The sequence below is a fragment of the Protopterus annectens genome, chromosome 7.part0, assembly GCF_019279795.1.
Source record: "Protopterus annectens isolate FY-2018-M chromosome 7.part0, PAN1.0, whole genome shotgun sequence".
In the NCBI taxonomy this organism is placed as follows: domain Eukaryota; kingdom Metazoa; phylum Chordata; order Ceratodontiformes; family Protopteridae; genus Protopterus; species Protopterus annectens.
The window spans coordinates 1,587,393,941-1,587,410,593 of NC_056739.1; the positions used below are offsets into that span (position 1 = coordinate 1,587,393,941).

A 16,653-nucleotide genomic window follows, 5' to 3' on the forward strand; every position below is an offset into this window, starting at 1 on the left:
GCAACACTTAACAACAAATACAAGAAATATAGCACTAAATCCCATACAAAACATACGTTAAAAATAGGAAGGAAATCACACTAAAGGGGGAGTCATCACAGCTTCTGAAACATTTAAAATGTTATTATTATTGAGACATTAACAGAATACGATAATATTTTTCTAAGTAAAACAAGTTTGTGTTTATTGTCATTATTTATTAAGTGTAATTCATCACGTTTTCTCCAAAAAATCATCAATTTTAGGCGGGATTAAGAGGGACAGAGCTAAAAATTGAGTCATAATCAGGGAGAGAGTTGATAAGTATGACTGTGCTGATTTTTGCCTCATATCCCCCCGGCATATAGTTAAATGTTGCGATCACTAAATAACGACAGACGCTGAGTTTCAGATTTCATATTATTCGGAAAATGCACGGTAATGAAAAACTCGGTTATGTAGCATCTTCCTAATTTTATAAAGCCAAACTTTAAAAATTGGTCCTGAATTGACCCTTTATCTCCCATCACCATGCATGCTTTTTTTTTTTTTTTTTTTTTTTTTTGCTTCGTCTGCTATTGGAAGTTTAGATCTATGATTTCCGGTTACTTTTGTCTTCAGAAAATATATGAAAATGAAACGTATTTTCTTGAATTAAAAAAAAATCTTCACTTAGGATTGCACAACATATTATTAAACGTGTTATATTCTGTAGTAATCCAGTCTTTGTATAAAACAATAGCAACAAACGTGATGACATCTGAAAAACAATGGAATAAAAAAACACTTTAACAGTAATCCTTGGCCTCTGGGCAGTTCCTTCTACGGGTAGTGCGCAAAACTAGCAGGAAAAAACGTCTATTAAGTTTCTCGGAAAAACCCTGGAAAGCAAGCTGCATTTGCACTGAAAATGTCATCATTGGAGAAGTTCTTACAGTAACAACAATTTCTTGTTTCTTTAAAGATAATGAACTTGCAGTTTCAGCCCAGCCTACTCTCATCCGGCAGGCATAAACATAGTGGTTAGATCTAATGCCGTTCCAAATAAAGATGAGAACTAGTACAAAACCCTAGTAATATGCAGTAAATTGAACTTCTCCTAAAAGGACAAGTCATATAAGATTCCTCAGTCTACAACTAAACTGGGATTGTGTGATGGGAGAAAACTGGGAGGCCGAGGAAGAGGTAAGAAAGCACTGGGCCACTTTCCAGAAGTCATACGCTCAGTTGTTTTCTAACTAAACAAATGCATTACCGATGTATTCTTGAGATATCTCCAGTGAAAAAGTCTTGTTACGTTTATTTTATTGCATCTGAATCCATTACAGTATGTATTTTGTACAAGCTACGTACCATTCCTTCATTATTTACAGGTAGAGTACAGGCACTCAGAAGTTTTATTCTGAGGAAGCACGTATTTAAAAAAAGGTTTCAGAGAACTTTGAATGAGGCGGTATTCTGTTTGACAGAAAGAGATGTCACTGCAAGTTTTTTTCTCCCACCGTTATATTTAATGCGGTGTCGTTAATCATTAGAAAACCACAGTTAAAACAATGTATGCGTTTAACAACGATATCAACGAGTTAACTAAGTTTAACGGGAGAGTGTGTGTGTATGTATGTATGTGTAAATATATATATATATATATATATATATATATATATATATATATATATATATATATATATCTATAGATAGATATACACACACATATATACATAGAGAGAGAGAGAGAGAGAGCAGTAAATATTTTAAGCAGCATGTTACACCGTATGAATGATATGCAAGGAATAATAACTAACAAGGTGCGTGTGACAGTGTAAATGTTACTTGCACAGTAGCACACACCCTGGCTGTCATTATTGCGCGTAGAGAATGGGCTCTACAGAAAATTGCTGTGCTTTACTTACTTATTATTTTTATTACTATATTTTTAATGTAAAAATAGTTCCGTTGCCTAATGTTTCAAACTTGGTGTTGTATATGTAAATAGTATTGGATGAAGTGTTTTACATCCAAAATATAACATTTTCAAAAACATTCAATTTTTCGTCCCTTACTCCTAAAATGTATGGTTTGTTGCAAGTCATAAGGAATTGAAGTCACTAAATAATGACACTCATTTAAGTTTCGTACTTTATTTCCTTCAGGAAAAAAATCATACTAACACAAATCCTGTTATTCATGCAGCTAATTTTATAAGAGCAGTATTTAAAATCTATTCCTATTTTTGAGCCTTTGCTCTCCCTGTATTTTAGGCTTTATCCAGATCATTTGAGCTAAGAAGTTGAGAGGTATGCAAACCTCTTAACTGCTGATGCCAGTGGATGATTGATCTCACTCACTATCCCTCTCTCTCTCTCTCTCTCTCTCACACACACACACACACAGACACACACACAAGCACACTTGGACTTCAGAAAGTGCATGCTAACACAACTCTTATTCAAGGAACTTTGTAATTTTATAACAGCAACATCTGTACCTATTTCTGTGCCCCTCCTTTATTTTAGGGTTTATCGAGATCTCTTGAGCTAATGCAAATCTAACTGCTGCTGCTGCCATTGTTCCACCAATCTCACTCTCTCTTCACACACACACACACACACACACACACACACACACACACACACGCACACACACAAATGCATACAGTTTTCTTTCTGTTTAATGTTTCTTTTACTTTTGTACTCGCTAAACAACAAAAGTGCTGCTTAGCGAGTGTAAGATAATGGCTGAACTGATCTCACTCTTAATTTCATGCTCACATACACTCACATACATAATAATACAGTGAGTCATACCTCTCAACTGTAGAGATATTCTCAGAATGTCCAGATTCTGGCCTCATATTTTTGGTCCGTTTTTCATAAAGTTGTGGTTTTCTGGCAAATTAGTGGTACATCGTTAAAGACTGACGTTAGAAAATAATGACAGACATTTGAGTTTCAGACTTTATGTCCTTCAGAAAATTCATGCTAATATAAAACCTGTTATTCTATCAACTGTCTAAGTTTGTAAGAGCAATATTTATCCACATAAAATGCTGGACAATCTAAGCACCTTGCCAAATATACCACTTTCTTAGATAAGCTGTTACCTTCCTAAAAACACCTTTGTCCTAGTAATATTATCTAAAATAAGAAACTCTGAATCAATAATATAAGAGCATTGTTTACAAATTCCACATTTCTTTGTGCCTCCTTCAAAAACCCTTGAGAAATCCCTTAGGGGTTTTCCACTTTCAAAATTAGCTTTTAATTTGGACCCCGTCTTAAAAACAAAAGAGGTTTTGTTCTCCCAATAAATGGTAAATTTTTGGATTACCCCTTGAAATATTCCAGTTTTCAATAAAAATATCTTTAATTTCTTTGGAATGGGGGCCATATTCTAATACAAAAGCCCTCTCATAATTCTTGGTGTCTTGTGTGTCAACATCTTGCTCAAGCCTTAAGTCCAACAATGGCTTGTGCTTAAGACCACACTGTGATATAATGTAGCCCTTCACATCATCAATTAGTTGTGGGAGTTAACCATTCTGTAAAAACATGCTACCTATAAAATCTAGCTCTTTTTTAACATCATTTAACTGAGATGTCACTCTCTCTGTTGTAGTATACTAATTTAATTATACTATTTAATTATACTTCTTTTCTGATTAAAGGGGTGACTGCTAGAATATTGTAAGTAGGAATTACTGAAAGTTGACTTCCTATATATATTAGATTTGAAGCCATATTCGGTATGAGAAATCTTTATATCCAAGCAATGAATACTCGTCCTAGTGTGTAAACTTAAGGAAGGAGGATGCTTGATTTAAATAATTCATAAAATCTTCAATTTGTTGTTCAGACCTTTTCAATAAAATAAATATATCATCTAAAAATCTGACATATAATTTGATATATTTAAAAAAACTATCAAATATAGACTTAGATTTCCAATCAAGTAAAACTAAATTGGCAGATATGGGGGGCACAAGAGGCTCCCTTAGCTACTGCCTTAATTTGTTTATAATGTTCCCCTTTCAAAAAAAAATATTCTCTAAAACTAAGGCCATAAGTTCATTAATTAAATTCAACTTATCAGTATCTAATATAGAATATTTTATTATACTACTGTAAAAAAAGGCTCTAAACCTCTCTCTTTCGGTACAGACATGAATAAGTCAACAATGTCAACAGTAAGAAAAAATAAATCTTTAGACAATAACTCTTCCTTTAAATGCCCTAGGAAATCTCAAGAATCCACCACTAAATGTTCCACTTTGGAGTAGATAGGTTTTTAACCATCTATCCACTACTACCCCCAAGGGGTATGTCTTAGACCTACTCCCAGAAACAATTGGATGGAATGGTGGCTTTCTCTTTCGAATTTTGGGAATTCCAAAAATCATAGCCACTTTTGTTTTCTTAACAACTAAGTAATTATAAACATCACAGGTTATTCTCTGATCCAGTAAATACTCCTCTAATTAAATATCAGTTCTTTTGTAGGCTGTATTAATTTCATTTAATAAGACTGGAACATAAGTCTCAATATCCCCTAACATATCATACATAATTTTATAGCATTCCAAAGAGTCAAATATAACCATTCCCTCCAACTTTATCAGGTTTCATAGTTCAAACAGAATTATCATTTCTAAGTTTCTGAAATAAATTCCTTTCTTCCTTAAATTATAAGAATACATCCTTTTCTTTTTATATTTACTTGAACATTTTATAAATCTTCCATTATTTCTTTATCCAATACTAGTAAGGTAGGGTGTGTGACAAAGGGGGAGATACTGCCAGTACAGCTATCTGGAATTTTGTAAATAATTATGTCATTTTTGAATATCAACATGATCTATATAAGATGCTTGTGTTACAATTGTAGTAAAACTGTATGCCATACGTATATCAAATGGGTTTGTACAAACATGTGATAAAAAGGTATTCTATAAAGTGCTTGTGCTTAAAATGTAACCACAGTGTGCCCTACTGGCAAATAACAGAAATTTACATGCACCATTGTAACTGTTTAAGTGTATATATTTTAACAGTGGGAACTGGAATACAGGAGGTTAACTTCAGAATAATAGCTGAAATTAAATTACTTTATAGCTACGCAATAAAAGATGGTATCTTTCAGTTTTCAATGAGCTAGGGACACAGAGTCTGCACTGAGAAACTTTCTGTATTGCTTAGGGTGAAATAATTACTAGTCTTGAAATGTAGAGGAATGTAATTGTTTCATGACTTCCATCATCTGCCAAAGATCTGAAGTCTATGTATTTTCACAGGTTGATGCTAAATACTGCCAGCTTCCATCAGTGGGGGATTTCACCTGGGATAGAGTCAGATGACAAGAAATTATGTCATTCTGCAAACTATCCCAGCAGTAATACTTGAGATATTAATTTGAGAAAGGGCATTCTGTATTCTGTCTTGGACCTGACAAGAACCATTCACCACAACATCTACCTTGTTCTAATTAAGTTAGCTCTGGAATAGTAATTCTCTTAGAAACAGTCAGGAATATAGTAAAGCTTAGTTTAGATGTTTTTCTTTATTTATTTGAGACTGTACTACTATGATTTTTTAAATATTTCCTGCGGTTTTGAACTCTGTTGTCGCTGTGATTATATACTAAGCATTTTCTTGTTCTTTTATTATTTATTATTAAATATATTTAAACCTTTCATTATGGCTGATCTGTGTAGATATATTTAAATTTTGAGAGTACTTGCATATTTATTGGGTGCCACCATGTGGGTCACTCTTAATAGCCTTGCTTTTTGTCAAAGTACCATTTGTATTAATATTACACAGTAAGATTGGACACCCTTTGTTAAGGGCCTTAAAGTAGCTGCTAAGGAGCTGGCTGGTGGCAGTGATAACTACCTTATAGTCTGGGCAAAAGGGAGCACAGCTAATAAACCTGTGCTAGCCTTTCTCAGGTGTGTGTGTGTGTGTGTGTGTGTGTGTGTGTGTGTGTGTGTGTGTGTGTGTGTGTGTGTGTGTGTGTGTGTGTATGTGTGTGTGTGTGTGTGTGTGTGAGTAAGTCAAACCTCAAAGAGTGTGTATGCCAGCTACTTGGGCAGGGATACAAACCACTGTTTGGACAGAGAGGTTGCTGGAGGTCTTAGCTTAGCCCCTCAGTTGACATCTCAACTCTAATGCTGTGCCAGTGGGGAGTCTTATTGGGGATCTGGAGAAAGAGGGAGAAACCAGCCACGGACTGACTGTGGCCTCTGTGTGCTCTTAAGGGAAATTGCACTTGATGCAGACAGCTGCATCTGGAAATACTGTGTGTGTACTTGTCATGCTCCCAATGTTCATTCCCCACTGTTGCCAGTGGTGAAGATTGGGGCATCTTGATGACTGGTCCAGTGGTGGGACAGAGGATTAAAAGTACTTCATTTCTTTAAAGATAAAATGTTAGTGCTGTTTTCTGCATTTCTCTTATCATTAAAAAATATAGCCAAATTTAATTTCCTAACAAACAACTTAGTTTCAATAAGAGTGTCAACCAAATTAAATTTCATAGTGGGTATTAATTTTAACCCTTTAGAGAATAATACAACTTGGTCTTTTAAAATTTCCTGCTTCGTAAAATTGTATATATGAAAATTATTATAAGTGTAAATATAATTACTGGTTATTTCTATTGATGGTGACGCCAGTTTGTTTCCTGCTGTTTCCACTTGTATAGTCTTGGAAATTTCATCTGGCCTGAATCCAATTGGTTCTGACTCCTGTACCTGAATCCTTGTCTCTTCTGTGGGTAAATAATTAAGCATTACTGTTAAGTTCATCAACCCTTCTTTTTTTATTCATTAAAAATCCCTTTTGTGATCCATTTGTACTACAATTACCTCTATAAATTTTGTTCCAAGAATAAGCCTGCCAGTTATGATACTGATTAAGGTCCCTACCTATCTTCTTGGTTTTTTTTTCACAAATATTCTTGAACATTTCTTTTCCACAATAATAAATTGCTTTCTATAAAATTCTACCCCTTGTTTAAAAATCAAATAATTTTTTATATGATTATTAAAACTCCACTGCCAATCATGAGCAGACAGGTGATCCACTGTTGCGACCCCTAACCGGGAAACACCAAAAGAAGAAGAAGATTAAGTTTTTCTACTTCACTCAGCAAAAACTTAGCATCATTATGTTTAATAAACAATTTTATAAATTCAAACCCAAACTTATCAAATAATGCTGAAAATTCAACACACATTTCATCATTTAAATCAAATCTTAAGGGCACTTTAAATATCCTTAAGCCCTGAGAAACAATTCTTAAGTCAATACATTTAGTAAGATAAGCATTGTCTAAAATAATCAAGTCTTTCAAAGTCTCACAAAGGTCACGGTCTTTATGAGCATCTACCCGGGCTGCATAACCACAGTCGCTGCTAAAATTAAAGTCATTACTAATAAAGTGTTCAAAATTAGCTGGCCCTTTACCTGTTTGTGTGTTAATAACTGAGAAATGTTCTTTCTGCAAAATGCAGTGTCTCCCATTCATACCTACGTTCACAGCACCAGTTATACCATTAGTACCTTTGTTTAGTTGGGAGGCCATAGCAGCCACATATGTTTTTTTCGGCACAGTTCCCTTTGGTCTGGCACCACATCTCAGATATTCCTCACTAAGAGGGCTTAATAAATCTTTCAGATTCTGATGAAGTCCAGTTTGAATAAAAGCGCTCAATCATTTTTAATGAAGTGTTACATTTTTAAGTCAGTGGTGTTCTGTCTGATTCGGCTGCTGCAATACTACTTGTTTTTATACTTATTCTGGTTGTGTATTGTGTCGCTCCACCTTTAGTATTGAATTTGAGGTTGAGTGGTATGTAATGCACATATACTCACAAACACTTTTCTTTTTTTTTTTCTTTTTCCTTCTGATTTTACACTCACTAAATAGCAAATGCACTGCTTAACAAGCCTTAAAATAATGGTGGCCATTAAGTTGCTTTCAGAATAAGCTCCACAGCAGCTTAATATACTGTCGTGAAGCGGCAGACTCAGTTTTTCAGAGGGTATTACCTGTACATTAACAGCATACTGGAGAATGATTGTTCTCCAATCAGAGTGGTGATGTACAGCTTGCCCATTCTCTAAACTTTGTTATCATAAAAGTATTGTATTAGCTGAGCAGATACAGTTAGACACTGGACTTCAGAAGTATGATAACAGTATTATGATTTCAGCCATATTATTAATATGTTAATTCTTTAAATTCATTTAACAATGAGACCTACACTTGAATATTGCATAATGGAAGTGGTTTACTAAAGAGACAGGCTGTTGAAAGACTTAACAAAAAGCAAATTTTTATTTATGCATGTATTGATTGTTTGCTTGTTTGACTGTTAGCCCGGGTATACCTCTCAACTGTCCAGATTTGTGCAGAATGTCCAAATTTTTGCCTCATATTTTTGGTCTGTTCTTTATAAAATTTGTAAGTTTCCAGCAAACCACTGAGGATTGAAGTCATTAAATAATGATATACATTTAAGTTTCAGACTTCATATCCTTCAGAAAATGCATGCCAACACAAACCCTGTTGTTTTATCAATGTTTTAAGTTTATAAGAGCAACATATAAAATCACTCCATATTTTGGGCCTCTCTTCCCTCCCCTCATTATTTTAGGCATTGTCTAGATTTATGGCACTAGGAGGTTAACAGGTATCGATTCCTCCATAATCCCTTTTTCCCATTTTTGCACATTGAGTCAGGGTGTCAGTAAAACAGAGACAATCAACTAAAGTCAAGGTTTGTGCCATTGGGTGGCTAGCCCTGTTGTGGGTTGAGAGGTATGAGCCAGGTAATGGTCTGTTTCAAAAAAACAAACTCCCATATGAGTATCCATTCTATTTTTTTTCTCCGGGTACCAGCAGTATCTCACATGAGAGTACATCTTTCTGCTTACTTAGAATATTCCAACATAAACATTTCTAGTGTTATGTACATTCATATAAATACAGCATTTATATTTTTTTCTTCTCATTAATCAACCCTTTTAATTTTATTTCCAAATTAATTATTGCGTTTGAGTATTTGCATTTTCTTTCTATTCTCCGTTATTCATACATATATAGTTTATTCTTATCCTAATAATTTAGATCTTATTTGTTTAAATTATTTGTTCCTTTACTTTATTAAACCTGTTCTGTATGCCTCATTACTAGGCCGCAGGATTGATAAATGTAGTATGTAGAGGTATACAAGCTGTCTTCATACTATGTTTACTGTGCCATTATTTAGGATTGTGATTAGCAGCAGTGATCATCGTACTTAACGGTGACAGATGCCAGCCCTCTCCCATTGTCAATAACTGCTCACAAGAGTTTATTTGTACACAGTTGTATATACATGTATGTACTGACCATTGCCTAATTAACTTCTGCACCCATCAACAGACCAGCTTCTGCTGTACTGTGGTGTATAGTATGACATTAATATGGACTGTCATTCATACACATTGCAGTCATTAGACATGATGAGAGAGCTGGAGCATTACCATGTTATTGCAATGATAGGAGACCTTGACTATGTAGGGGCAGGGCATGTTATTGTGGTGGCAGGACTGCCTTCATCATAGGGGACTGTGTTGCCACTAGCATTTTTCTTATACTATGGAAATAAAAAGCACAAAAAGAAAAATCTAGCAAAGCTAGACTTTCCACTGTGTGATACCTTAAACCTCTTGTTTCAGAGGCAACATAAAATATATGCAAATTACCCTTTGAGAACATCAGGTGTTTCAGCTAAATGGCAATTCTGAATGTCCATGACTTTTAATTTTACTTTTACTTTTAAGTCTATTTATGGACAGTTTCAGGCCAATAAAGCCAACCCCCCAGCTGTGGACATGCATGTTTCTGCCTTCTTATGGCATCATCAGCACAGCACAGAGAATGTTTGACTTTTGGAAACACAGGGTTGTCATACCCAACTGATATACATAAAAATAAGGGTGTCTACAAAATATCCCAGTAGAAAAGTTCTGACATCACAGAAAAACAAACTTGTCTAATCTTCCTATTTCCTAGTTATATCTAAGAGAAAACACAGTTCTAAAATCCTCCTTACATATAGACACAGGCAGAGTGGTGAGTTGGATGTTCTCAAGACAAATGCTCAAATGCTCTCATTCTTTCTGTCCTTAAATTGATAACATAGTACCACTGATTCATTTCAGATTACATCATTTCTTTCTGGTTCACAGGCTAACAGACTCAGAGATTAATAGCCCATTTGATCTTGCAGCTGGTCAGGAACCAGAGCAATAAAAGAAATTATACATGCAAATTCTAGCCATTAACTCTGGCCTCAAAATAATAGGCAGAATGCCTTTATCTAGACATCTCGGCTCTGAGTTTTGACATCAAAGAATTAACTTATCAGCTTTGTTACAGCAGAGTGTTAGGTTGTGGTGGCAGGATTGCCACCCAACAACAGCCCCTAAGGCAAGACAATGTACCCAACACTTTAGTCATAGGTAACTCTATAGTCAGGCACACTGATGTCCCACTCACCAGGCTGAACAAGGAGAAAATTACAGTCAGCTGCATGTCAGGTGCCAGGATCCACCACATAATGCATGCACTCAAGTCACTCCACAACAAGTACAAATACGACTCTGTCATTTTCCATGCTGGAGGGAATGACTTGAGACATACCTCCCTGGACTACAAGAAAAGAGACTTGGAAGAGCTCTCGGATCATGTGGCCCAGGCAGGTATGACCCTAGCCCTGAGTAGCATCATGTCTTCGCCCAGAATGATACCACAGTATAAGGACAAAATGATTGACTTCAACAATTGGCTAAGCTTCTGGTGATATTCAAAGGGTATCCAGTATCTGTCTGCCTGGGAAGACGTGATCGACTAACCATGATGCTTTGCCAGAGATGGTCTGCACCTGTCATCCCTGGGATTCAGATTACTGGCTAAAGCTCTTGCCACCCTATAGTGCATTTTTTAGGCAAGGTTCAAAGGAAAAAACCACGACCATTACAGATACAAGCATGCAAAATCTGAAGGTAATACTACTCAATGCTAGAAGTCTAAACCTCAAAATGCACTCTCTCGTGGCACTCCTAAAAATGGAGAACATCAATATCTGTGCAGTAACTGAGAGTTGGTTCAAGGCTCCAGAGAGCACCCCTGCAATACCAGGCTACATCTCTTACCACACTTTTTGGCCACAAAACCAAGACCAAAACACTAAAGGTGAAGGAGTGTCCATATTCACCAAGGATATTCACACCTCCAGGCTAGTTGCCCAACACAATGCATCTGAAATTCTCCAGGTGCAACTAACACTAGGTAAGACTGCAATCCAAATTGTAGCTTGCTACAGATCCCCCACCATGTCCCAAGATTCTCACTATACCTTTCTAAACATACTGGAAAAATATTAAGATACAACCAAATACCCTAATACTGGGTTATTTCAACTACCCTGCCATTAACTGGGAAAAGTACTTAGGTACCAACTCCTTTTCCCAATGGTTCTTGGAATTCAAAGACATGCATCTGGGGTGTTTCTCCCCGGGCCTCCGCTGAAAACAGGCTCTGTGGAACCTAGTCGGACATTCCCGGTCATCAAATGTTAAATAAATAAATAAATAAAAATAAATAAATTCATAAATTCCAACGCCCTGGATCAACGAATCCATTGTCCCACCAGGGGCTCCAATATCCTAGACCTGGTCTTTACCAACATGGGAGATAGATGCTCCACACCAGTGGTCACCCCCTCATTGGACAGATCTGACCATAAGCAAATCATCCTTGACATCCACATCCCACCCCCAACCCCCAGTAAGGAAACCTCCTTAAAAAACTTCTCCGAAGCCAACTTCATGCTACTGAAGTCAGAAGTGACAAACTTCATGACACCCATGCAGACAGGATCTGAAAGTTCGACTGCAGAATCCTACACTAAGGCACTGTATGAGCACATCGACTTGTACATGAATCGTGCCATCCCAAATAGAACCAAGATGCTCTCTTCCAAAAAAAGGAAGGCAATCTGGTGGTCCCCTGCTATAAACAAACTATACAACTTAAGGAAGAAACTGTTGCAGAAAAAGGAAAATCCCAGCATGCAAAAAACTCCCTCACCAGCCTCAGTAAGAAGCTGAGATCCCTCATAAAATCCTCAAAAGTTAGTTACGAAAATAAAATTGCCAAAGATTGCAAACACAACCACAAGGCATTCTATAGTTATGTCAAGAATCTAAATGGCAATGCTCAGATCTGCTCTGAGCTTCAACAGAATAGCATTAAATATACTGATCCCAAGGATATTGCCAATATCCTGGCAGATCGATTTAGTGCCAACTTCATCCCCCTCTCACCCATAAAGGGCCCATCTCAATACCAAAAGATTGCCAAATTCCGGTAATCATGGCCTCACAGATAGAAACTGCACTCTCCAAAGTTAAGAATACAGCATCCATGGGACCAGATGACATCCCAGACTATGTACTACATGAACTACAAAATGAACTGGCACCTCACCTAAGTGTCACGTTTAATCATAGCCTCACCTCAGGCTTCGTGCCCACTGAGTGGCGCACAGCTACAGTTATCCCACTCCACAAGGGGGGATCTACCTTGGATCCCGGGAACTACCATCCCATCAGTCTGACGAGCCTGATCTGCAAGGGCATGGAACGTATTATCATGGAACTTATAAACAAAGACACTGGCAACCTTCAAACACTAGACCCCACCCAGTTTGGGTTTGTGAAGGGCTGATCTTGTCTCCTGAACCTGATTGACTTCTTCAAATCAGTCTCCAGAGCTGTGGATGAGGGTAAGGCAGTCCACACAGCCTATCTTGACCTCGCCAAGGCCTTTGACACCATCCCCCACTCTGGAATCATAGATTAACCTACTAAGCTGGGCATAAATCCCTACGTCACTCGATGGGTTGCCAACTGGCTTACTGACAGACCCCAGACGGTAAAAGTAGCTGACTCCAAGTCCAGCTCCAGACAAGTGACAAGTGGAGTACCTCCGGGTTCAGTCCTGGGACCACTCTTGTTTGGCATCTACTTCTCTGAAGTACAGGCCAACACTAAGGTACTTTGGCTAACAAAGTTCACAGATGACTGCAAACTGGGAGCCATTATTGAATCCCCAAATGATGTGGATATTCTACAAAAGGGCCTTACAGAAACAGATGCCTGGTGCCAGAGCCATGGGCTCAAGTTAATGCCAAGAAATGTATAGTTATCCCCTTTGGAAAAAAACATGTACCCATGAATTACCACATAGGTGGCAGTACACTAAACATCGAAAGTGTGATGAGAGACTTAGGGACACAGGTCGACAGTGGTCTCACTTTCGATAACCACATCGCCACAACAGTCAGGAAATCCTTCTATGTGGCACACCTCATCACTAAGGGCTTTTCATCCAGAAAAAAGGACGTCATTGTCCCACTGTACTCATCCCTCATTAGACCCATTATAGAGTGTAATGCCCTGTTTGGTATGTACCTCTCAAGACATCTGTAACAGCTGGAAAGGCCACAGAAATACATCACTAAAAGAATCACAGACCTAAAGTAGATGACATATGCTGACTATCTAAAAGAAATCCAGCTGTACTCTGTGGTATATCGTCTACTCAGAGGTGATCTCTGGTTAACATACAAGGCCATGTCAAACCCAGAGCTGTTGGACATGCTCCACTTAAAGAAATCCCAATCCCTCAGAGCCACACGCTCCAGGGATCTAAACCTTGTCATCACAATGAACAAAACATGCTGGAGGGATAGGTTCCTGACCCAGAGACTCCCCATACTCTGGAATAGACTGCCCATACATGTCAAGCAGAGTGCCTCCTTGGCCCTCTTGAAAAGGAACCTTGATGATTGGATGGGAGATAGGAAATTTACCCCTGGGATCATGTCAGTCACCCTGCTAGACAGGTGTCCAGAGAAGTAAATATTGTGGGAAGAAATATCCAGGGAATTATTATGGCTAGGCTTGTATAGGCCCTAGGGCCGATAGCCTAGTACCAACCTATGAACCTATGAGTGCACTGTTGTTATATTTTTGCAGTTCCACATTTAACACCATTTTTTCCCGTTTAAGAGAACAAGCCTGTGGCTTATATTAATATTTACAAATGACAGAATTATCTACAAAATTCAATCTGGCTAGGATGGCAGCCTTCACCTAGCTTCACACATCTCCTCCCCTGGGGAACTCAAGCTAGTATTTTCAAGTGACCCTTGATAAATGTTGCTTGAGAGGGTTAGATTTATCTGAGTATACCTTACCCCATTTCCTGTAATGGGAGCCCATCTGCGTTGGCATTGCTAATCCCAATGCGGTATTGCACTGACATATCATATGCTTGCAACCCTAGGTTCCATCTTAGCAACTTGACATTTTGCCAGCTGGCTCTGTGTAACCATGTTAGGGGGTTGTGATCTGCCACTACAGTGAATTTTCTTCCATACAGATAAGGCTGAAGTTTCTGCAGTGCCAACACTATGGCTAGACATTCCTTTTCTACAGCTGCACAGCATTCCTCCCTGGGTTGGAGCCTACAACTGAGATAAACCACTGGGTACTCTTCTCCCTCTGAAGAAATCTGGCTAAATACAGCCCCCACACCATGGTTCAAACATCAACCTGCACAACAAATTCTATGCTGTAATCTGGACTGGCTAACACGGTGGGTCCTCCCAAAGCTTCCTTAAGCTCCTGGAATGCCTGCTCACATGCTGGGGTCCATACTACCTTATCTGGCCTGTTCATCCTTGTCAGGTCTGTGAGGGGAGCAGCTATGGCACTATAACTGGGGACAAACTTTCTGTAGTACCCTGCTGTCCCTAAGAATGCCCTCACCTGCTTTTTGGTAACAGGTGCAGACCATGCCTGAATGGCTTCTACTTTGGCAGGTTCTGGCCTGATCTTACCACTCCCCACTCAATGTCCCAGGTAGGAGACCTCTGCCATACCCACCTGACATTTGCTGGGCTTAATAGTCAACCCTGCTCTCTGTAGTCTTCCCAGTACCTTTCTGACATGCTGAAGGTGCTCTTGCCAAGAATGGCTGTAGATGGCAATATCATCTAGGTAAGCAAGGGCAAACCCTCCTGCTTCTGCTAGGATATGATCTATCAGCCTCTGGAAAGTTGCTGGGGCATTTTTTCATCCCAAAGGGCATCTTTGTGAACTCATACAAGCCAAATGTAGTCACAAAGGCTGACTTCTCTTTAGCACTGGGAGTCAAGGGCACCTGCCAGTAACCCTTGGTAAGATCAATGGTTGTAAGATACTTAGCCCCACCCAGCTGCTCTAGGTCCTCATATGTCCTAGGCATAGGGTAAGCATCCAACTCCTTGTGACTATTTAATTTCCTGTAGTCCACACAGAACCCCGTGCTGCCATCCTTCTTTGGCACCAGCTCCATTGGGGAGGCCCAGGCACTGCTGGACTCTTGAATCACCCCTAGTTCCAACATCTCCTGCATCTCCCCCCTCAGAGTCTGTTTGACTCTCTCAGGCACCCTATAAGGGGCCTGCCTAATAGGCCTTTGGTATCCTGTATCCAGCTGGTGCTGCACCAGGTGGGTGCACCCTGGTTTCGCAGTGAACATGTCCCCAAACTCCTGTAACACTGCTCAGATTTCTCAAACCTGGGACATTGCTACCCCTTCCAATGAGGTGTCAGTCCAAGCCCCACTGAGGAGATCAGTCACCAGATCTCCCTCAGACTCCTCCTGTAATCCACTGCAAATGCTCAGCACAAGGACCTCCCTATCATGGTAAGTTTTCATCATGTTAACATGGTAAAATTTGTGCCCCTGCCTCCTACCTAACAGTTCCACCATGTAGTTAACATCACTTATCTTTCTTACCACCTTGTAGGGTCCCTCCCAAGCTGCTTGCAGCTTGTTGTGTCTGACAGGAATGAGAGCCATTACTTACTGCCCCACAGCATACTCTCTAGCTCGAGTATTCCTGTCGTACCACACCTTTTTCTGTTGTTGGGCTTCTGCTAGGTTCTCCTGGGCCAAGCCCGTTAGTCCCTGAGCCTTGTCCTGAGGTTTGGACATATGCCACAACAGACTCTTTGTGAGGTTCACACTCACCTTCCCACTCATCTCGAATTAAATCTAGAGGTCCCCTCACCCTATGCCCATACAGCAGCTCAAAGGGTGAAAAACCTGTGGATTCCTGGGGAAGCTCGTTTTAAGCAAACAACAGATAGGGCAGATATTTGTCCCACTCCCTCTTAAACTGGTCTGCAAATGCCTGTAGCATGGACTTGATCATAGAGTTTAACCTCTCAACCAAACCATTAGTCTGGGGATAATAGGGGGTGGTCTTCAGGTGCTTCACCCCACAGTACTTCCACAGACAAGCCAGCAGGTCTGACATAAAGTTGGCACCTCGGTCAGTCAGTATTTCTTTTGAGAAACCTACCCTGCTGAAAATCTCTAACAAAGCATTTGCCACCTTTTCTGCCTCAATGGAGGACAGAGCAACTGCCTCAGGGTATCGTGTAGCATAATCCACTACCACTAGGATATACTTTTTCCCTGTGGATCTTGGGGTACGCAGAGGCCCCACAATATCCATAGCTACCCTCTGAAAAGGCTCCACAATCACAGGCAAATGCATCAAAGGAG

The 16,653-nt window shown here is 39.0% G+C and overlaps 1 protein-coding gene across 2 annotated transcripts in view; it reads left to right on the plus strand.

Annotated features, from left to right (window-relative positions):
• The first annotated feature begins 627 nt into the window (after positions 1-627).
• LOC122807136 (ninjurin-1-like) overlaps positions 628-16,653 on the plus strand; it is a 234,157-nt gene continuing 218,131 nt past the window's right edge. Inside the window, exon 1 of one of the 2 annotated variants that reach the window (XM_044078141.1) lies at positions 628-1,164. In XM_044078141.1, the coding sequence (XP_043934076.1) occupies positions 1,135-1,164 (30 nt within the window). In that variant the 5' untranslated portion in view covers positions 628-1,134. The remainder of the gene's footprint in view (positions 1,165-16,653) is intronic. The other variant, XM_044078142.1, reaches the window with a different exon arrangement.